General features: G+C 39.9%; 1 protein-coding gene across 4 annotated transcripts in view; it reads right to left on the bottom strand.

Annotated features, from left to right (window-relative positions):
- The window catches only part of atp2b3b (ATPase plasma membrane Ca2+ transporting 3b), a 101,995-nt gene that overhangs the window by 53,045 nt on the left and 25,604 nt on the right, over positions 1-23,346 (bottom strand). For 2 of the 4 annotated variants that reach the window (XM_026155336.2, XM_026155339.2), the window contains exons 3-18: positions 20,273-20,470; positions 18,207-18,464; positions 16,192-16,317; positions 14,852-14,977; positions 12,934-12,990; positions 11,433-11,474; positions 11,154-11,318; positions 10,698-10,769; positions 10,412-10,554; positions 8,378-8,510; positions 7,113-7,222; positions 6,766-6,900; positions 5,855-5,961; positions 5,603-5,678; positions 4,293-4,451; positions 3,611-3,790 (exon numbers count right to left, since the gene is read on the bottom strand). In XM_026155336.2, the coding sequence (XP_026011121.1) occupies positions 3,611-3,790; positions 4,293-4,451; positions 5,603-5,678; positions 5,855-5,961; positions 6,766-6,900; positions 7,113-7,222; positions 8,378-8,510; positions 10,412-10,554; positions 10,698-10,769; positions 11,154-11,318; positions 11,433-11,474; positions 12,934-12,990; positions 14,852-14,977; positions 16,192-16,317; positions 18,207-18,464; positions 20,273-20,470 (2,087 nt within the window). The remainder of the gene's footprint in view (positions 1-3,610; positions 3,791-4,292; positions 4,452-5,602; positions 5,679-5,854; positions 5,962-6,765; positions 6,901-7,112; positions 7,223-8,377; positions 8,511-10,411; positions 10,555-10,697; positions 10,770-11,153; positions 11,319-11,432; positions 11,475-12,933; positions 12,991-14,851; positions 14,978-16,191; positions 16,318-18,206; positions 18,465-20,272; positions 20,471-23,346) is intronic. The other 2 variants (XM_026155338.2, XM_026155340.2) reach the window with 1 other exon arrangement.

Below are 23,346 nucleotides of genomic sequence, written 5' to 3' on the forward strand. Positions count from 1 at the left end.
ATTTTCAGCCTTTTCACCTCTTATTAGCACAAATCTCAGCTGTTTTCAGAAAAAACTATTTTGAGCAGAAATTCTGCTAATTGAACTCTTTTCAGCAGAAATTCTGCTGATTGAACTCTTTTCAGCAGAAATTCTGCTGATTGAACTCTAATCAGCAACTCTTTTCAGCATAAATTCTGCTGATTGAACTCTTTTCAGCAGAAATTCTGCTGATTCACCTCTTTTCTGCAAAGTTTTTTCACGACGTTTTGTAACTCCAAAAAACAGCGTTTTTCGCATCTCACAGCTATCGAATTCTGGCTGCTCATCACCCTGTTTTCCAGGCGCCCGCTCTCTTTGCCAGTGGCGCAATTGGTAATGAAACGGATCTTCAGACCAAAGTTCAAGGGTTCAATTCCACCATGGCCCAAATGTTTTTTTCACTACAAATTGATACACTATCACAGACCTGTAATTCATATTGATAATTTATTACAATTCGGCAATGTTTTATGATTTTGGCAGCTTTTCTAATATGGACCTCAGATTCTTGTTAACGCTCCATGGCAGAAATACATACAAATACACAGCCTGATGAAGCAGACAGAAGCAGTACCTCTGATTGGTTCAGCATTTTCACCTCTTATCAGCACAAATCTCAGCCTCTTCTGCTGCTTTCATTAGAATTTTAAGCTTTTCCAGAAATTCTGCTGATTGAACTCTTTTCAGCAGAAATTCTGCTCATTCAACTCTTTTCAGCAGAAATTCTGCTGATTAACCCTTGAGACCAGAAGGACAAGGTTCGAATCCTGCTCAGGGCAACGTTTTTTTCAACTTTTTCAGCTCTTTTCAGCAGAAATCTTCAGCGTTAAGGCATCCACACAGCATTTTCGCAGAAAATGCAATTTTTTCTAGTTGTGTGGATGCCCTCAAAGGCATCCACACTATTGAGTTCCTGTTTCTCTTTATTCTTTATCTTTATTATTCTGCTAGTTGCTTCCATACGTCTTTTGGACGTTAACTACTCCGTCAGTTTTCAGCCGATTTTCTCCGTTCAAACTTTAAAAAGTTCTGCTCTTTCTGCTAATGGGTTCTATGACTTTTGGTGCTCATAACTTCTATACTTTTTGAGATATTGAATTTTTTTTTGCAATATTTTTTACCCATTTCTGCCATATTATCAGTGGCCTCACTGATTTTCCTTGCTGGGTTGACCTGTGTTTTAGCTCAGTGAGATGAGCATCTGTTCTCAGACTCGGAGGCCCGGGTTCAAATCACGCTTATGGCAACATTTTTCAGTTAACACTTTAACTTTTTTTAACTCTTTTGAACACAAATTTCAGCTTTTTCACCCCTTTTCAGCACAATTTTCCGTTTTTTCACCACTTTTCAGCACAAATACCAGCTTTTTCAGCTATTTTCAGCAAAAACCTCTTTTCAGCACAATTCTGCTCATTCAACTCTGTTCAGCAGAAATTCATCTGATTGAACTCTTTTCAGCAAAATTTTGAGTTTTTTCTGCTGTTTTCAGGAAAAACCTCCTTTCAGCAGAAAATCTGCTGATTAAACTCTTTTCAGCAGAAATTCTGCTGATTAACCTCTTTTCAGCAGAATTCTGCTCATTCAACTCTTTTCAGCAGAAATTCTGCTCATTCAACTCTTTTCAGCAGAAATTCTGCTGATTGAACTCTTTTCAGCAGAAATTCTGCTGATTAACCTCTTTTCAGCAGAAATTCTGCTCATTCAACTCTTTTCAGCAGAAATTCTGCTCATTCAACTCTTTTCAGCAGAAATTTTGCTGATTCACCTCTTTTCTGCAAAGTTTTCAGCCTTTTCACTAATTATCAGCACAATTCTCAGCCGCTTCTGCTCATTTCAGCACAATTGTCAGTCTCTCCACCTCTTTGTAAAGCGCTATATAAATACAGGCCATTTACCATTTGTGAGAAAGAATTTGGCGCAGTGAGATGAATAGCCGCCTTGAGACCAGAAGGGCCAGGTTCGAATGCTGCTCAGGGCAACATTTTTTTTGTTTCAACTTTTTCAGCTTTTTTCAGCAGACATCTTCAGCGTTAAGGCATCCACACAGCATTTTCGCAGGAAATGCAAATTTTTCTAGTTCTTTATTATTCAGCAAGTTGCCTCCGTACGTTTTTGGACGTTAACTACTCCCTCAGCTTTCAGCCGATTTTCTCCGTTCAAACTTTAAAAAATTCTGCTCTTTCTGCTAATGGGTGCTATGACTTTCGGTGCTCATAACTTCTATACTTTTTGAAATATTGAATTTTTTATGCAATGTTTTTTGCCCATTTCTGCCATATTATCAGTGGCCTCACTGATTTTTCTTGCCAGGTTGACTTGTGTTTTAGCTCAGTGAGATGAGCATCCATTCTCAGACTGGGAGGCCCGGGTTCAAATCCCGCTTGTGGCAACATTTCTTTCAGTTAACAGTAAAAAAAATTTAACTCTTTTGAACACAAATTTCAGCTTTTTCACCCCTTTTCAGCATAATTGTAAGTTTTTTCACCACTTTTCAGCACAAATACCAGCTTTTTCAGCTGTTTTCAGCAGAATTCTGCTCATTCACCTCTTTTCAGCAGAAATTCTGCTGATTGAACTCTTTTCTGCAAAGTTTTCAGCCTTTTCACCTCTTATCAGTACAATTGTCAGTCACTCCACCTCTTCTTTGTGAGAATCCGTTTGGCTCAGTGAGATGAGTAACTACCTTGAGACCAGCAGGACCAGGTTCGAATCCTGCTTAGGGTAACATTTTTTTTTTCAGCTCTTTTCAGCAGAAATCTTCAGCGTTAAGGCATCCACACAGCATTTTCGCAGGAAATGCAAATTTTTTCTAGTTATTTTATTGTTTTCATTGTTTGGTAAATTAAAGGAGGGTTGCAATGCTCTACTTTACATGGTGTATGACATGATTTACTGCACTGTAGACACTAGTGTTCATTTTCGCGTGTAGTGCTACTGTTAAGGGATAAGCTTCATTGATCCCAGAAACAAAACAGAAGTTAACTGAAAAATATCGTACGAGAGTACACTAGAAAAAGAACCCAAAGCCCATTTATTTAATGGTATTGAGTAAATGAGCGCTACATAAACATTTGGATAAATGAATGTATAAACGACTCACACTGCATTAGAGAAGTGAAACTAATGCAAATGTTCTGTAAACCTGCATTCTTTTTAATGACCAGCAGGTGGCGACTCCTATGATTGTAAAAGACCTCTCCAATTGTATAGAAGTCAGTGGCAAACTTGCACTTAGCTCTCAGGAAACATTTTCACTTCAACATGAAAATGATTTTATAAATTTAATTAACTAGCTCATATACAATAGCTAATAGCTTATTATTGACAAATCGTGGCTGGTGAGTGTGCAGTGTTATGCTCTCATGATGATTTCAAAAAGCAAAGTTGGCAACATATGTGTCTGCTTCATTCTTGTTAAAAACAGGGTCAATAATTCAAAAATCTCTGTTTTAAGTGTCTTTAAAGGAAAGAGAAGCCCAGCTGTTTGACATGAAAGAGATGCAATCATTTTATAGTTTTAAAACAAATGTATTAGTGTGCATGGAATCCAGTTGACAAGGTATTCAACTAATTTGAGACCACCACTTACCTCTCCTTTCTCGTTTCTGATTCGTCGGTTAAAGTCTTTGCCCTCTAGACAGATAAAATCATCTCCGGGGTGGATGATGCCACATTTAGCAGCAATGGCCCTGGCTGTGTTAATGTTATCACCAGTCACCATCCGCACTGTAATGCCTGCACGCTGACACTTACGGATGGCATCGGGCACCTTGGAGAACAAGGACATTTGTTCACAAAAAAATATAACAATATTATTTTTAACAGCACAGTCGCATTATGGCATGAACAAACCCAAAGAACCAATTCAAATTCCAACTATTCCAAAACACATGCTAGCTCTCAAATCCCATACTTCCATACTGACACTTGAAAAAGTGTATTCACTCAGTAAAGGACACCTAAATGCTAAGTGTTTGACAAGTGGCCAGATGGTGTACTCAGTTGCTGAGTGGACACATCTTGCCCTCGACTGTCACTGTCCTGAGTAATACAAAGCAGCAACCGAAGGACCACCAAACAATTTCCAGCCAGTGGAAGGAGCAGAAATCATCAGTACAATAATCATACTAATGCTAGCTGGCTACCTATATGGCTAACAGCACAATTTACTTAATACACAAGTATATATGTAGTGGACTATACAAAAATGAAAATGGATTTATCCAAATTACCCAAACTGAGGCAAACAAACACACTTCGTTGTATCCTACCTCAGGCCGTACAGGATCCTCTATCCCAACTACAGTGATGCAGGTCAACTCCGTTACTATCTCTGTCTCGTTGTCCCATTCTGGTTCCGGATTGGATGGAAGGTCACGGTATGCAATGCATATGGTCCTCAACCCCTCACATGCCATGGGCTCAATCACCTATTAATAATCATTATTGCAGCAATAATCAGGAAGATTAGACCACACTATATTGTCCTGTATATAACATTTAAATATGAATACACAGCTGGAAGGAAAAGACCTCAAGCTGCAGACAGCAGTAATGTAAAGATGAGGTGACTAAAGCTGCCACAGTGGAAACTGAACTACTGAGCTGGAACAAAATTGTGTAAGAAATTATTTTTCTCACGGCAGAAGTTGTTTATCAAAACGCAAATGTAGGCCAGTCAGGCAGTCTGTCAATTAACAATACTCAGCCTGCGCAGGCTTAGAACTATGTGGAACAAATACATGTGTTTTGCTGTTACAAGTTTTAGTTACATCAAAGCTGATCTGGTGAACACGTATAGCAGATTTAGAATGTAAGTCTACCAACGCTGGTCTTAACTCACATTCTGTTCTGTGATGCTTATGGTGTTTAGTGTGACTCCAAGTGTGACTTCTTATCTATAATGTGTGAAGAATATTTTTGCTAGTGGATATTTAAGGTACAATATGGGCAGACTGAGTCAGGAAAGCAGTGGCCTTACAGAGTTTTTATCTGGTTTCACAAAGTAACAGCCAAACGTAATGATGCTGCAATAGGCCTCTGTCTATCAGCAGAATACTGGTACAAGAGATCCTTGAGGCAGCACCACTGGTGAAGCTTGTGCTTATCATGACAATTTCACGATGTAATAAGAGGTGTCGGCATCTCAAAGTTTGTCCTACACAATAGCATAGCTCCTCACTAACATCACGCATCTAACAAGATTATTAAACAAAAGAGGTACAGTATTCAACTCTGTATTCTGTTTTATTTCACTTTCATAGCTTTCTCATATTTCTGTTTGCAGATTTACCTGCTTGGCATAAAACAGCAGAAAGGCACAGTTAGAGACTGTGACGATTACTTTAAGTTTTGGCACTCAGCACTCAATCTGGGTTTTAGTTTCTGTTTAAGTCACCCCTCTGGATAGAATTTCTGTTTGATGTTTGTGGAAAACAAAAGAAAATCTATCATGTTTTGTGACATGTAAAATCTTCTAGTTTCTGAAAAGGGAAAGTCTTGAAAATTACTGAGAAGGTAGCTAAAATCTATTAGGAGAAGGACTTTTAGAACGATACAATGAAGGAATCAGAAGTCTTACCTGTTTTACCATCTCATCTCTGTCACGTGGGCGGAAACTGCGAGATTCTCCATTGGCATCGAGAATGTAGGAACACCTGGAAGACAGATGAAGATTTTTGGGGAGGAAAAAGAGCAGCTTTTATTTTACAGATTAAAACCATTTAAACAATTACATTAAACACAGTGTGAGCTGTTGCTGTTATATTAGTTTACATAATCTCGTGTAACACCAGACCACTTCCTCCTTTGCTCATCCTCCCCTATCACTCACTTCTTTAACATGATTTCAGATGCTCCTTTGCTGTAAAGCCGGAAGGAACCATCAGGCAGCTTGATCACCGTGCTCATGGATTTACGCACTGAGTTGAATGTATACACCTGAGAGAGAGGGGAGATGTGTGATACATAAGAGTACAATCAAAAATAGACTTTAATATCTCTGACTTAACGCCCCGCGGGGTGTGCTGAAGGTGTACTTAAGGGTTTGAATCTTTATCAATGTAAGAAATCATGCTTGCTGCACTGTCAGCATGTCAACTCATCATAAAGTAGGGGAAATCAGCTATACCCTCATCATTTCATCACTGAAACGCGATTGTAGTTTATGTAGCTATGAATAAGTGATGATTTGAGTCATCACTGTGATCTGCCAGCACCAAGGAAAACAACAGGCTTGTTTGTCTCCCATCATTGTAGCGGAGAGAATGCTGTTGAACCCAATCGTCAACAGAGTGTTTGAAAATCCTGTAAGATTTTACAGCAGAGGTGTCAAACTCAGATTTACCAAGTCTGATACCCCTTCTCATTTAGCAAGTTTAAAGATTGCACAATGAGAATCAAATCAAGGGCCAAATGTACAGCATAGTTCAGTTCAATTCCATTTCAGTTATTCAGCAACAAATCACAATTAAGTATAATCCTTGCGACCTGCTTACATCATCAAAAGTGCAACAGAATGCAGTTCTTGCTTTGTTTTGAGGACACTGAGTGTGATTAGCTCCCACTTGATTTTGTTTATTAAAGCATATTGTGAAAATGTATAATTTAATTCTCAGACTGTTGATTCTTTCAGTTAGATGAGTTCAAATACATAGTGACCTAACCTTCTGGCAAACTTTTACTAAAATGTTCTAAAAATAAAAATTTACTGGTAAAAGTGAAATGTGCTGCATGAGTTCCTACCTTGTACAGTCGCTCCTCAGGGATCTGCTCTCTGATGGGGGCATAGTCCTGTTGTAGGTCTAATACAAATCCCAGCAGGCCACACTCTGTCTTGTTGCCCACCTGCTTTGCCAAACCCCCTTCCACATCAGGTGGCTGATGGAAAGTTAGTTGAGGTGTTTGATTGGAGAGCGAGAAATGATGGAGGGTAGAGAAAGTACAAAAATAAAAATGATATTAAAGAAAAGGAACAGGAAAAAGAAAACCCACAAGTCCAATTAATTAGTGACAACCAAGGACCGGTAAAGCATTATTAAACCAGAGAGCAACCTGCAACATAATGGCACCTCTGTCAATACATGACTCACTAAGATCTTGGAGGTGTAGGCGCTGTTGATTGCGATAGCATTGACTAACAGATTCAGTGTCCGGGGGTTGATTTGTCCAGGTTCTGGGATCACACGGTGGTGCACATCACCTGAAAACAAGAATATCACTTTAATCCCCATTGGTAATAGATTTTTTCTGTGCTGCTATTGTGCCATCAAGCTGTTAATGAGTCACCCATGACAGAAAGTTGTTTTGTCAAGACAGAACACTGCTATGCTGCTAAAGCTTTTTTCACCATTGTTTCCACTGGTGAGTTTTTGTATGTAGTACAGTTATGTGCCAATACATTACTGACGGCATTTCACAGAGGCACTGTTTTCATCATGCAGAGTGCTGCTGAGCCTGTCAGAACAGTTGTATAACGTATTCTGTGGCTCTGCAGGCGCTTTGTCAAGCCCTAGAAAATAACCCTGCCGATGTCATCACGTGACTACAAATTTATGACGGAAAGTAATTGTTACAAACTAGGACATTGTGTTTGAATGACATCGCTAGAAACTACTGAGTAAAAAGGATTCAGTATGTTTTGGAGCTTGACTCATAGCAAGAATTAAAAGTCAAAAGTTCATCTTAGCCTCTGCCAGTCACTGTTAACCAATCTTTTTGAAACACGTTTCTTAACTTTGTAAAAGTGAGAAGTCTGATTTTGAAAAAGGAACATGAAATATAAACAGCAACAAAAAGGAAGAGGTGGCTGTAACCAATTCATTGTGGATGTAGAAAGACAGTCAACAACTAGCATGTAAAGTATTAACTAACAACGACAACTATTATTGTTGTAAAAGAGTTATATAAAGCTGCGCATCATCTGCAAAACAGTCAAAAGATCTAATATTTCTGGACACACTGAGCAGGCGCATGCATAAACAACAGTTCCATCTCCTTTATACCTTGAGGCAATGTTAAAAGGGATGTCATATATTTATTGTTTCAAATCATAGGTCAACGTTTCAATTAATGAGGTCAGTTTATAGAATCTTTCAATTTATTTATTTAACTAGAACTAGACTGTCACTAATTGCAATACTGAACTACACTACAGAATATTAGAATGGATGAAAGTTTGATTCATTCTAATATGAACTAAGGGAGAGGCCAGCCACCCTTCGGAGGAAGTTCATTTTCTGCCGATTGTATCTCGTGTATATCTCGCTCTTTCAGTCACTACCCACAACTCTTCAGCATTCACAAATTTGTTCACCAATCTTCAGCATGGCATTTATGAATTATCACTTGTACTCACCGATGTAAGCCTGCACTACAGTCATGCGGTTCGTGGTGAGGGTGCCTGTCTTGTCAGAGCAGATGGCCGTAGCATTACCCATGGTCTCACATGCATCAAGGTGCCGTACAAGGTTGTTGTCTTTCATCATTTTCTATAAATGACATAGCAGTGTGTGAGGGGAGGGGAGGAGGGAGGGTGGGATGGTGTGAATGAGGATAGATAGATAGATAGATAGATAGATAGATAGATAGATAGATAGATAGATAGATAGATAGATAGATAGATAGATAGATAGATAGATAGATAGATAGATAGATAGATAGATAGATAGATAGATAGATAGATAGATAAGGATAAGGGAGGATATGGAGAAAATGTTAAATGTAAAATTAATGTATTAATAGTATACACTACGACACCAAACCCTTTTTCTGAAACTAGATGGACACTTTCTTAAGGTTCTCAATTATATTCTTTTAGAAAACTGATTTAGACACACCTCCTCCCCATCTTACCTGCCACCAGTGTCTAGACTCCGGAGGGTCCTGTTCTAATTCCTAACACCACTGGGATTCTGTTCTGCTATCATGGGTCATCTGAGTCTAATTGCCAAATATGTTAATAGAATTCTGTATTTCAATAAATCACTTCACTTCTTACAAATGAGCTCTCTTCATTGAACTGGCACAGTGGGATTCTCATGGTCATTTCAGAGCTCTTAATCATTTATTTATTTTCTTCATAAGGATTTCTGCTCTTTCCCTGGCCCTTCCTCTGCCTGACCCTCCAGTGATAAGAGTGGGCAGGTTCAGCCTGTCATTCTCTATCCTCTTCGCTCTCCAGATAACCTCCAACATCTCCATCTATATTCAACCTTGAGGAAAAGGGGCTTGGGGCAGCGAAGAAAGGCTGGTTACAAGACTGAGTATGGTGGCCTCACACCAAAGAAGTCTCTCTTTCAATTTCTGAGGATTCAAGACTCTGCGCTAGCCTGCTCTCCTGCCTCAGGATGGCCGTTCAGCGTACCAGAGCTCCCGCTGCCTGGCCCGTCAGCCTTGTCGTTTACATGGGAACATACAGCACGGGACTGTTTGCCAGCCTGTGTCAGCCAAGCTGGGTTTTCCAAGACCATGCCTGTCATGAGTAAGACTGACGTGTGCCTTTTCTGAGTTGGCCAATCTAAAATTTGTGTTTCCTCTTCATCAGTCGGTCGATATGTCTGGGACCATGAAGTTTGTTTCTTTAATGAACATTAAGAACGTTGAGTCTTGTCTTCCTGAGCCAGCTAATAAACAAAGTGTGTTTTGTATTTCAGAAACGGTTAATAAGAAGAACATGTTTGGTGCTTCTGTACTGGCCAAATTTAAAACAGTGTTTCCTTTTGCTAAGCTAGTAGACAAGATAAGTCCATATGGTCTTACAGAGTTGATCTTTTCAGAAAGTGCTATTGTGTTTTGTCCAGCCTTTTTAAAGCCTGTTTCTGTGACTGAGCCACTCTCCCCAGAGACTGTTAAGGTTTCACAGCATGTCTCCCCAAGAACTGATTCACAGCACGACTCCCTGGAGACCATTAGTGGTTTGGCTGAGCTGGCCTCCCCAGAAACTGTTGCCCTGCTGGGGGTTTCCTCAAAGACTGCTAAGAGCGCAACTATGCTAAGCAGCCTAAAAGACTGTTCCGCTTCCTAGCTTGGTTTGTAGAGACTGCTGCTCCACCCAGGGCCACTCCAGAACCTAACCCTTCACCTTTCCCATCCCCCAGAGTGAGCGTAGCCAGGATCCCCCCTGTCCCTGCATCCGTACCCACTCCCAGGGTGAGGACAGCTGTGGTTCCTTCTACTGGTCCCTCCTTCCCAGGGAAGCTAGTGCCCAGACAGGGCTCAGCATGTCCCTACTCCTGTTCCAGTCCCCAGGATGAAGGTGGCTAAGTCTCTTTTAGCTGACTTTTTTTCCCATGACAGTCTCAGCGTGAAGCCAACGTGACCAGCTAAAGAAGTAGCAGTTCCTACATGTCCATGTGGTTAATCATTCATTAAAGCTGACAGGCGAATGTACCTTGACAGAGTAAGCCAGAGAGATTGTGACAGCGAGAGGTAAGCCTTCTGGGACAGCAACAACCAACACAGTGACTCCAATAATGAAGAACTTGACAAAGTACTGGATGTAGACTGGAGTGCACTCTGGCAACCATGAGTGACCTGCAACACACAGCAAACTGCATATTAAACCTACACAACCTCTGTTGAAAGCCTAAGAAATGTTCGACATGACAAGAAAACACTGTTGTGTTTAAAACAGTAATGAGCGATTGTGTATGTTGGGAAGCTGCATAAACACAAACCTTCAACGACAAATGTGTTGATGACAAAGAACAGCACCAAAATGATGACAGTGATGGCTGACATCACCAAACCTGTAGGGAGATTAAGGAAGAGACAGCTCATCAGAGTTGCTCAGTCAAGACTGCATTGCATTTTATGTTGGGCCTGTAGTGACACATGCCAAGAATAAAAACATGTCGTTCACATTCTTGTAGCAGTCAAGAACATCATCTTGCACACATGCCTGTCTCTAAACAGTAATACAGCATCTTTCTACCCAAGTCTTCACACTTTCACACTCAGACCTTCACACTATTCCCACAATTTGTTTTTCATACTGAGAAACCCATACATTGTTGCAACAAAAGCTCAGTAGGACATACAGCTGCAGATTCCACTTTGTGTGCTGATATTTTAGAGGACACTGAAACTATAAGGGCGTGAAATTCTGCCCGGTATAGGGATGAGTTGTGTACCTGCTTTGCCAATCTGAACAGCCAGTTTTGTGAGCTTTCCCTGCAACACACTCTTCTCTTTCTTTGGAACATTGGTCTTCTTCTTCTCTCTGTCCTCTACCTCTCCTCCTTCTGCACTCTTCAGAGGTTGCATCTCCATGGCAACTCCCCCATCCTGTTTTTTGGCTGAAAAACACACACAGCAAAAAGATTTGAAAACTGTAAATGTCTTCAGCACCTGACAATAAAACAAACTCACTCGACATGCAAACCAAATTCCAACCAAACACAAGCCTCTACCTTTGTTCTGATTGTTCTCCACTGCACCATCAGGTTGCTTTCCTGAGACAAAAGGAGGCCAAGTTAGACAGGGCCATAAAGGTCAAAGAACAAGAACACAAAAAATAATAAAACAAATAGTGCATTTTTATTGTGACAACTTGCAGAAACAGAAAACACACAGAACAATACTAAAGGGAACAGTTCATACTTCATACACTGGGTTATACAAGAGAGTGAGAGGCAATTTCAAAGGTATTATCCAAAGGTAATCCACATAATCTGATATCACCACAATGGTGTTCCTACAACATGATGACCAATGTTGCTCTGGTAGTCACCTCACACAAATGGTTTTGGCTTCATGACATTGTTCCAATCAGTGTTTTCTCCATTACAAAAAACACAAAATAGCACTAGAAACAGAGATCATGCTTCCCTTATATAGGCTTCTCTTGACAAGCTTCCAGTAAAATATAAAATTGAATTGATTTTAAAATCATTTTCTTCACATACAAAGTCTTCAATAATAAGGTGCAGCCATATCTTAAAGACCTCATAGTACCACATTATACTAATAGAGCACTTTGCTTTCAGACTGCAGGTCTAATTACTGAAGGCACTCTTCTGTGGAACCAGCTCTTGGTTTGAAATTGGGAAACAAACAGTTGATGATTAGATTTAAAACATTCCTTTTTGATAAATCTTATAGTTACGACCGCATCAGGCAACCTTGTAGCATTCCTTAGTTACACTGTCAAAGGCTGCTGGGAGATTTCTTGTGATACACTGAGCATTTCTTCTCCACTAACTTCTTTTCAAGCCCAGATGTTAATGTCCCTACTGCTGCATATCATTATTTTTTGTCTTCTCTCTTTCCAATAGATTGTATTTTGTCCTTGTTTCTCCATGCTCTCATTTTTCTTCCCCAACCACTCATGGCTGCATCTCCATGGTTCTGCTGAAAGGGAGTATTTTCTCCCTATCATCATCTAGCCCTTACTCATAGGGGATCTTCTGATTGTTAGTGTTTCCGCTGTAATATTGTGGAGTCATCACAATATAAAGTTTTTCTGTAGTGATTTTAGGATAAAAAAGCTGTGTGTGTGTGTGTGTGTGTGGGGGGGGGGGGGGGGGTTGGAGGGTGACAGCTGCTCTCAAACCAGTGTGGGATAAAACCAAAAAACTTAAAATTGGTTAAAAATTCTACAGCACTTGCCATAATCTTTGACTTGTTGTCTTGTTGTTGTCTCTTGAATGTTTACTATGTACTGATGAAAAAAATAAAAGTCCACTAAGTCTTAATATTTCGTTTCCCCACTCCTGCACACCCACCACAACAACATGAGTTGCAATAACAGTTCCAGAGTAACATCATTATGATACTGCAGGATGAACATCAACACGGTGATATCAGATACAAAGTGGCATCATACGGCACTGTCACTTTCACTGTGTACACTATGAGTTCAATTCATTGGTTGAGGAAAGGAGTGGGGCGGATAACTTTATGCTCACATACCATTGGTGACTGTGCTGTAACTGGCATCTGTAGTGATGAGCAACTCAGTACTCTCCTCTGTTAAATGTGTGACAAAGGAAGGTTTTTGTGGGAAGGGGCACATGAAGGATTTGGCAAAAAGGGAAAAACAAAAAACAGCAAATCTGTATAAAAAAAACTCAAGAAGTGAATGTGGTTGTATGCACAGCTCTGCGTGCGTAATATGTATTGCATAGAATGAAACCTCAATATAGGAGACAGATTAAAGAAGAAACGTAAACAGCCCCACAGCAAAATCCCACTGCATGAGGAAAAACTAACAAGTTCTGGCATTTGTAGAAGTCTTCTGAATAATGTATTAGTTCCAGTAAACGAGTGTCTGAATGATCCAGCCCACACAGGCAGCTGCACTGAGCTGCAACACATCCCAGGATGCAACGAACACTTTGGGAACAGAACGAAAACAACAAGCTGTAAGAGTATTCTTTAATAAAATAAGTGTCATCAGACCCTTTGTTGCTGTTGCTTCAAGACGTCAACAGTAGCAGACACATTTCAATGCAGAAGTGAGAACTGCAGCAGTACTGTAGAGGCACAGAAGAGTGCACTAATAATGATATTAACCTTAAGTGCTTCTGAAAATATTTGTAGCTTCTGCTGTCTGCAGCTCTGCTCTGACTGCATGGCTCCTATGGAACAAATATGAGCACAGACTAATGCTTTGTGCACTGACCAATCAACACTCTTCCCTGAAACTCTCCAGCTGCCTCACTCTCCCCTGCTCTTTCAATAATTGATTCAATCTGCAGCCTCAACCTCTCTCTCTCAGATTAAGGGTGGGGAGGAGAGACAGTGGAGGGCAACGCCAGAGAGAGGAAAGTGAAAGAGGGCACAGGAGCGGGGTAAACAAGAGAAACAGTGAAAGAATCGGAGAATGACGGACAGGCTGATAGAAGAAAGGGAAAATGAGAAAACAAGTGGGGAAAGAGAAAGGGAAACAGGTAGTGGAGAGAGAGATGACGAGGATGTGGGCTAAATTATCTATGAGGTTAAACTGGTGTGTTTCCTGTTGAAGCTCTTATCTGAAATCATTCAGGCATTCAGCTAACCCCTTACACACACATCCCAGCACACACATGTCACAATGTGTGAGCATGGATGGATTATGAAACAATAGCCCCCTGGGCACAGACATGTAACAGCCTCCCCCCCCCCCCCCCCCCCCCATAAGAGCAAGACCTCCCTATTGAAGCAGACACAAAAGAAGATGGCTGTGTTATTTGTAGTTTCTGGTCTTTTCTTTACCATATTGTGTCTTATTTTTATGCTGGGTTTTACGTCTTTTGTGTTTGTTTTGTATGTTTGATTGTTTTGTTTCTGTTGGTGTGTGTCTCTTTGTAGTCATCTTGGCTATTCAAAATGTATAATATACATTTTGAATGTCCAAGATGGGGTGTATGTATAATATACATTTTGAATGTCCTTATAGATTTTTAACATCAGCACAGTCTCATTTAGTTACAATTTCAATGTAATTTCATTTATATAGCATCAAATCACAACAACAGTTGCCTCGAGGCTCTTTGTATTAGTGAGTTTTTTAAGCTTACCACACTGTGAATTTTCATTTTTTGTTTTGTTTTGTTTTGTTTTTCTTTTTTTAAAATTTCAGTTAAATAATGTTGTAATATGTGTGTCAGATGCTAACCAAAAGATAGTAAAGAAAGGGCGACTAAACCAAAGGTCACAGAGGTGATAAAAGAGAGAGCTTTATCTGCTTCATCTTTTTACATCCTCTACTGGTTTGAATATATCAACAACAATACTGCACGTATTAATAATAAAGATGAAAATATTTAAACCTATCATAAAAGTGAAACGCATCTTCAACAAAATTATCTTAATTATTCTCATTTATTGTCTCCACTGGGTCACTTACCTTTCTTCTCTTTCCCATCTTCCTCCACATCTCCAGCTCCCAGGAGAGTGAAGATGATGCCTGTCTGTGAGTTGACACCAACAGCTGTCACCAGCATCCTCCCCGAGCCCTCCATCACATGGGTACCTTTAATAGTTTAGATGAGTGCTACATGTAAAGTGTTGGTCTCAATAGTTACAGTAAAAAAAGACAACCTGGAGGAAAAAAAATTAGTTAAGGCTAAACCCTAACCCTCAGGAGCAGGGTCACAAAAATACTGACTTGTCTTTCATTGACTTGAATTGATGGCAAAAAGCTTACAAGACTTGACTTGGTGACCCATAGTATTTATAAATTGAATATGTTTGTATAGTTTTACAATCTGTTACTTTACCAGACAGTTATGAATAATAAATAACATCACGAGGATGTGCTTTATCTTCATAGGTGAATGCACACTTGTAGTTGCAACTGCTGGCGCAAGAGCAACATGAAAAAAACTCAGACTGCACAAGCCAACTAAAAATTAGCCACTGGATGTTTCATTCTGTTTAAAAGCTACAGCTTGTTTCCGCCTGATGTTTGGCGTCAGGCCGACAGGTACTTTACCAGAGCTTTTTCATTGGTTGCTGGAAAAAAAGTAGTGACACAGACAAACAACAAGAGCAGTCAGAGAACGCAACTCCCCCCAAAGGGCAAGTGCTATACTAAAACTTTGATGATGTTTTTATTACAACATGTTGATGAGGGCCTGCTTTTATAACATGCTGATGTCTGACCTTTGACCTATGAACTTGAAGCATTACATACTATAATTGTGTATTGTATTACCTTTACCCATATGGTTGGAGCAGAAGTGGCTGAAATCTTTGGCTTCTATAAGCTGTAAAACTTAAGATTTAAGATATATTCATGCAGTGTGTAATTTTCCAAAAGTTTATGGTGTCATTGTGATGTCACAGGGTGTTGTACTGAAGAAAGAAAAAGTGTGTTGCATTGTTCTCTCCATAATATACTGGTTTTGACATTTGGTGTTGGTGTTGACTTGACCCAATTTTCACCAAAATTAAATCAGCTCGAGCTGATATTGGTATCTACCGACACACAAACTGTTAATTAGAATGTTGATATCTTAATAACTGTGGACTCTAGACTGCTAACAAACAGACAGACAGACAGACAGACAGACAAAAAAACGAACAGAATGATCTCTCTGATCTCTCTTTTTGGTGGGAGAATTAAATATAATAAACAGTGAGTTAAGGGGCATTAAATCCCCAGTACATTTAAGTACGTTATGTACTTAAAAATACCTGGGGGGAAAAAACACTTGCCACTTTTTGAGCAAAAAAACAACAAACCTGAGAGCAGCATGGGGTCCTTATCCACAGATTTGCGTACATGGTCAGACTCTCCGGTAAGAGAGCTCTCATCTATCTTCAGATCATTTCCTTGGACCAAGATACCATCAGCTGGCAGTAGGTCACCTGAACATAGACATACACATATCAGTGTTTTACTCAGCTTGCTTGCATTATATATCCTCACTATTACTGCACAGCACCAATTAAATTCACTTGACTTTAACTGCTTTTTATGCCATTTCCCTCTCTCGCTGTCTCTTTTTTTCTCACTGCAGATAGTATCCCCATCAATGCATGCATGCAAATGGCGTGACATAAATTCTACAACAAACACATGAAGGAACAATAAATGTATGGAATGGATGGTGTTCTTGATTATTTTTGTGTGTCTGCTCGTTTCAGTGGTCACTGTGGCTGGTAGCTTGACTAATGAAAAATGCCTTACCTAAAAGAAAAAAGCTTTTAAACTCTTTACTCTGTGGCAAGAAGTATAATCATTTAAAAAATAATTACTTTCTATCAATGAGAAGAGTGTCCAAAATTTGAGTGTACACGTGTGCATTCACTGTTAAGGTATTGATTGCCATCTCCCCCTGGTTCTTTACCTGACATGCAAACCCATATTATAAATGAGTGGGGAAATGTCAGTGATATTTTTATGTTTTAGCATGACATAAATGATTAGCATCATCTAAAGGACATTTGTGATTCATAACTGAAATCAGTGTTATTCAATCATCCACAATCCAGGGTTGATTCTCTTTCCTTCTATGACCTTCACATTTTCTTTTAGACACTGCTGATTTGGAAAAAAACAACATCCCTCTTAGTTCCCACTCATTTTACAGGCTGTCATTCTGGATGCTTGAAGCTTTGCCTTGATTCCTCACTTCCAGTACCAGCATCAACAGAGAGTATCAATAGCTAATGGTATCTTTGGTCCCAGTCATAGAGACTTAGAGACTTGTTTGGTGATTACCTGGCAAACAATGATCATTAGGGTAAAGTATTCCCCGCAGGTGGTTTCTGAAGGTTCCTTGCTGTCTCTATGATTTTAGCTGAACCACAGTCATGCAGGCCTACAGAATGATCAGTGGCTCCAAGCCATGAAAAGTGTGTTTCTGGGTGGTTGGTGGTTGTTTGCTGACACTAGGTAAATTGGTCACAAAAGGGTATATGGTGATTCACCATGGTCTCCTGGTGACCAAATTACATGGAGGTTAATGGTGTAGAAGCTTCTTTGTGACCAATTTGACCTAGCAATACAAGCAACTTCCAGCAACCAGCTGGTCGGAAAGGCACATTTTTCCCTAGTGATCAGAATTTGCCAGGACTGTCTCTAGGCATGTGTGACTGAGGCCTTACCTAAAAAAACCCTAAACATATCTAAGTGCAAATGCTGGTTAGCTAACCTGTTGAATTATTGTTATTATTGAACAAGCTAGCACAAGCATATGTATGACGTCAAATAGTATTGATTTTAGCCATAAGGAAATCATATAATGACCTAAAGTGAAAATGTTGCCTAGCATTGGTTAATATTAAGTTAACACCATCTTATACAATATCTATCATATCTTAGTTGTTGTACAAGATACATAACACACAGTACATAAAACAGAGCCTCGTGCATGTCTCATCACTGTTTTGGATGACAGTAGCAGACACATGAATTCAACACAGGCAATAGTGTTGATGTGGTTCATTTATTGCTATGGGTGTCAATAATTGCAATGGTTTTCTGAGGTTACACAGAGCTCCCCTAACAGCATACATTACATCTGTGTTTTACTAAACTGAGGTAGGTTTTGTGAAATTTGTACATCAGCTTTCATTCTTTATCAGATATGTTTGTGATTGACTCTTATGATTAAGTTTTATTTGATCTGCAGTGTCCTTAGATCTTCTAAATTAATCAAAATACTTACAAAAATGAAACTGAACAAATCATTTAATTTGTTGGTATGTTGTTGGGTTTTTTGTATGGGAAGATCTTATAATGGATTCCTTACCATATTTGACCTGAGCCATGTCCCCCACCACCATGTCAGCCACAGGGATCTGGATGACGTTTCCTTTTCGCACAACAGTGAACTTCTGCTCTTGCTCAATTCGACTCTGTAGACCCCGGAACTGCTTCTCTTTGGACCAGTCGTTAAACGCTGTCACCAAGACAACACACACAACAGAAAGCAGGATGGCAGCGCCCTCAATCCAGCCAGCATCTGCCTCGCCTTCATCCTCTGCACCCGCCGACACATTCCCGCATGCTGAAGATGGAGCAATTGTTTAGAGTCAGATATTTTTTGAACATGCCTCAGAAAATCAATAGCTGTTTTCCCAAAAAATATCTAATTTCAAACGGGGAGGAAAATAACAGGGAAAAATATAATAAAATGGTCCACAAGAAAAACTCATATTAGGTAAATATCAAAACCTCATCATTGTTTCTGGTGAGTCACAGAGAGCAAAACAATATGGCTTAAGCTTAGAAGTGCAGAGGCTACTTTTGACTGTTATTTTCAGCATCATCTAATGACTACACATGGTCATTGCTCTTTTTAATTTGCATGTGTGTCTGGTTTAACACAGAGCCACAGTGTCCCATATCTGCATCCTCTGATGAGACCACTTCCTCTCTATCATGACTCTTCATTGTCACTGAATGGCTCACCAATCAAACAGACCCAATTTGGTGAGCCATTTCACTTTCTGTCTCTTCAGCTTTTGTCTATTGTGTGCTTGTATTTTTCTTCCTTATATAAAAAGATTCTTATTTTTTTCACTCCTCTCTGATTTCACCAAACAACAGGAAAATCAACAGCAACAAAGTATAATATTTTGCTAAACAGAACATCTAGAGGCAACATTTGAGAATGTTTTGATGGAAGTACTTGTACATCTAAATGAGATAATAAAACAGCATGCGAATTTGTCACAAGAATAACTTAAATCATCCTGGTCTGATCCTGAGTAAAATGGGTCTACTGGAATGGGTCTCTGTATACATAGACAATTTGATGTTTAAAAGTCTCAATGCTGATGCCATTTTGGGCGTCAGCATCTTGGTCTTAGTTGGCATTAGTTGGCTAAAAAAGTAAATATGATAATAAATGAGCAGTTACCTTTGGGTAAAAAGAAAATCAGGACTAAAAAAAAATGTACTCGCTCTTGCACCAGGCTCTAAATTATGTTTATTTCTTCTCTAAAGTCTGGTATTATAGGTAGCATAGGACTCTATAGGGACTGACTCACTATTAGATCCACCATTCAAAGAATTTCTCTAGCTTATACAGCAATTTTCAATAAGCTGTAGCTGACATCACTGAACAGCTGGCTGACTTTAGTGCTTTTATAAACACTTAATCTAATGCTTTCTTACTTATGTGAGGCCAAAAAATAAATTAGTTAGTGGTGATTGTTACTGTATTTAGCATTTTGCTTTTTTGTAATTTTTGAAAGTCTAGATTAAGTTTAACAGAAATAAAACACGTTCAAGTTACTGCTGCATTATAATATTTGCTAACGCTAATAAAATTTGAAAACAGATAAAACTAAAAATAAATAACTTTGCATTTGTCTCAGTCCTAGCAGTCCTAGTCCTAGCAATTCTTCTTAGCTTTGCTTTAATATACTTTATATATTGGTTTCATAATTTGATTTGACCAAGTCTTCTCAACTCAAGTTCCACTTCCTTTTTTCCAACAGCATTTAGTTTTTCACTAGCAGATTGGATTTGGATGAATTTAGCTCTTCTTTATTAACTTTTGACTTCTCTTTTTCAATTGCCATCAACATGTAAATGCAAGCTGGACCACAGTGCTGAGCAAAATGGCTTGCTACAACCCTCCCCCTTTGTATTCTTTTCCAGTGTTTGTGTGTTTTCTTCATATAACCTTAACTTCTCCTCCGTCTTGTTCCTCCTCTCTTATCCTACTGTATGTATACTGACAATGTCTTACTTTTACTTCTCTCTATCTCGTTTTCATTTTTCACGTCCACCTTTTTCACTCTTGCTGACAGACCTTTTGTCACACCCTCCCAAACCAGCAACCACACCCTTTGTCCACATCCTCACATTCAGTTTCTTTTCCAGGAGGCTGGTAGAAGGAGAGGCCAAGGGAGATGATGGCAGCGGCCTCCAAAATGATAAGTGTGACATCCTGTAAGGCCTCCCACACAAGTTCCAGGAACGTCTTGGCCTTTTTGGGGGGAATGAAGTTTTGGCCGAAGGTTTGGCACCGACGTTCCAGGTCTGCCGGCTCCCCACTGAGACCTGATAAAGGAGGATGAGGCACGATAGGCAAGACTGAGACAGAAAATACAATTTCGTAAAATAAATGCTTTAAGATTTACATAGCCAAGTGAAAAAACAAAACACATTTGCATGCACAGATGTGCAAGTTTCATTCCTAAGTGAAGATATATGTGGAGATAAACCAACAGTGTACATAGGGACAGTAAGACACTTGGAATGCGACATACATGCACAAAGCATCACCCACACTAAATTTAACAAAAGCCCTTTGCCCAGTAAAATAATCTCAAAGTCTTTAAAAAATGTAGCTAAACATGGCTCTATATTTCGTTTAAGGATTTTGTGGACAAGAGACTAGGCGTTGAGTCTTGTTGTACTCTCTCTGGGAATTTTAATGGGTGATAGGGGTTGTCACCTGAGTCCACCTGAAATGAGGAGGACTGTTGTTGTCAAAAGTCTATCTACACTCATCATGTGCATGGATATCATGGTTAATTTGGGTGTTTAATGACTTCTTTGAACTGTTCCTTTTCCAGGGTGGAATGATTGTACACCACTTGTCATTATGACTTTAAATAAGTTTGAATTTATTTGGGATTTTCTCCAATATAGACAGAGTCAAAAGCATACATACAGACTTAAATATATGCATACACTTAAATCTTTTAAGACGTGCTGCTCAGTGTTCTACAATTTCTTTTAACTAGACAAGGCAATGACCTATTAACATGATCATGTTTAACTGTAACTGTAACTATCATCCAGCACAAAAAGGATATGTTTGAAATAACTAATCAATATTCAGGGAGAAGGGAGAAGTCAGTGAACTCAGTAAAGATTTACACAGATTAGGAAGGTCTTTGACAACGTCTGAAAGAAGAAACAGATGAGATCTGGCACTATATTAATTGACTTAAATTGAATTGAACAGAACTGAATTGAGATACATTTACTTACAATGTAAAGAACCCAAGAACCATCAAGGCTCAAGCTTGCTATGAACTAGTAAACTAGTAACTACTGAAACATCTCTGACTGTCAGCAGTAAAGTGAATTTTGCACCGCTATGGACTGAGAGGGTTCCAACCAAGAAAAACCGGCACCTTCAAGCTCAACTGAAATTTGCAGTTGCCTTCTGGAGAAAAACAATTGAGCTACTTGGCCACAAGGATGAAATGCATGTTTAGAGGAGTAAAGGTGAGGCTTTCAGACCTAAGCACAATACACGGTAGTGGTAGCCTCATGTTCTGAGGTTGTTAATAAATTAGATGGAATAATGGAGAACTACCTTCAAATTTTTCAACATTGCTTCAGATTAACAGTTAAATGGTTGAAATATGGACACAATCGGGTGGACCGACACAACAATGATCACAAACACATTGGTTTTTGAATGGATAACATTAAGCTAAGAATAATTAAGAACAATAAGCTAAGAATTGGCCTTCCTGAAACTACAACCTCAAACCTATAGAACGTTTGTGGATTATGCTGAAAAGCCAGATTCAGGAAATACAGCAAATTTAAATAAACCTGAAGAGATTGATCAACTATCCAAGAATTGTCTGTGAAGGTTCTCAGTCATCCAGGTCATCGTAGTCAAAGGAGCTTGCAAAGAAAAGCGTCTGGACTTCTTTAAGTTGCTTGAAGACGTTTCACCTCTCATCCGAGAAGCTTCTTCAGTTCTAAGGTCAAATGGTGGAGAGTCCCAGATATAAACCTAGTGGGAGTGAGGGCAGCACGGTGGCACGGTGGTTAGCACTGTTGCCTCACAGCAAGAAGGTCCTGAGTTCAATTCCACCATCAGGCCGGGGTCTTTCTGTGTGGAGTTTGCATGTTCTCCCCGTGTTTGCGTGGGTTCTCTCCGGGTACTCCGGCTTCCTCCCACCGTCCAAAGACATGCAGCTTGTGGGGATAGGTTAATTGGATAATACAAATTGCCACTAGGTGTGAATGTGCGAGTGAATGTGAGTGTGAATGGTTGTCTGTCTTTGTGTGTTGGCCCTGCGACAGACTGGCGACCTGTCCAGGGTGTACCCTGCCTCTCGCCCTATGACAGCTGGGATAGGCTCCCGCGACCCTGAAAAGGATAAGTGGAAGCGAATGGATGGATGGGAGTAACCCCCCACAGAGGGACAAAAGGACCCCCTGATGATCCTCTAATCGCCTGAGCCAAGGTGTGAAACTGGGCGTGGGTCCCAATCAGCCAGAGTTTCGGGTGTGTTCATTGTGAAACCTGGCCCCACCTTATCATGCGAATTCCTGAGGTCAGATGGCCCAGGATGTGAGTGGGCGTTAAGGCGTCTGGGAAGGGATCTCAAAACTGGATTATAGATGGCAGAGAGTTGGTGTCGTAAACCCCCGCCTCTGTTCAAAGATGGTCGCTCACAGTGGACATAGATGGCTTCTTTCACTCCTCTTTCAAACCATCTGTCCTCTCTGTCCAAAATGTGAACATTGGCATCCTCGAAAGAGTGTCCTTTATCCTAAGATGCAGATGGACTGCTGAGTCTTGTCCTGTGGAGGTGGCTCTTCTGTGTTGTGCCATGCGCTTGTGAAGTGGCTGTTTGGTCTCTCCAATGTAGAGGTCTGAGCATTCCTCGCTGCACTGTACAGCATACACCACATTGTTAAGTTTGTGTTTTGGCGTTTTGTCTTTCGGGTGAACCAGTTTTTGTCTGAGCGTGTTGCTGGGTCTGAAATACACTGGGATGTCATGCTTGGAGAAAACTCTCCTGAGTTTCTCTGATACACCGGCTACATAGGGGATGACAATGTTGTTGCGTCTGTTCTTCTTATCCTCCCTCGCTGGTGTCTGGTCTTCTTTTCTGTGCCTCTTTGCTGACTTTAAGAACGCCCATTTAGGATAGCCGCACGTTTTGAATGCTTCCTTT

The sequence above is a fragment of the Astatotilapia calliptera genome, chromosome 20, assembly GCF_964374335.1.
Source record: "Astatotilapia calliptera chromosome 20, fAstCal68.1, whole genome shotgun sequence".
NCBI classification, from domain to species: Eukaryota; Metazoa; Chordata; class Actinopteri; order Cichliformes; family Cichlidae; genus Astatotilapia; species Astatotilapia calliptera.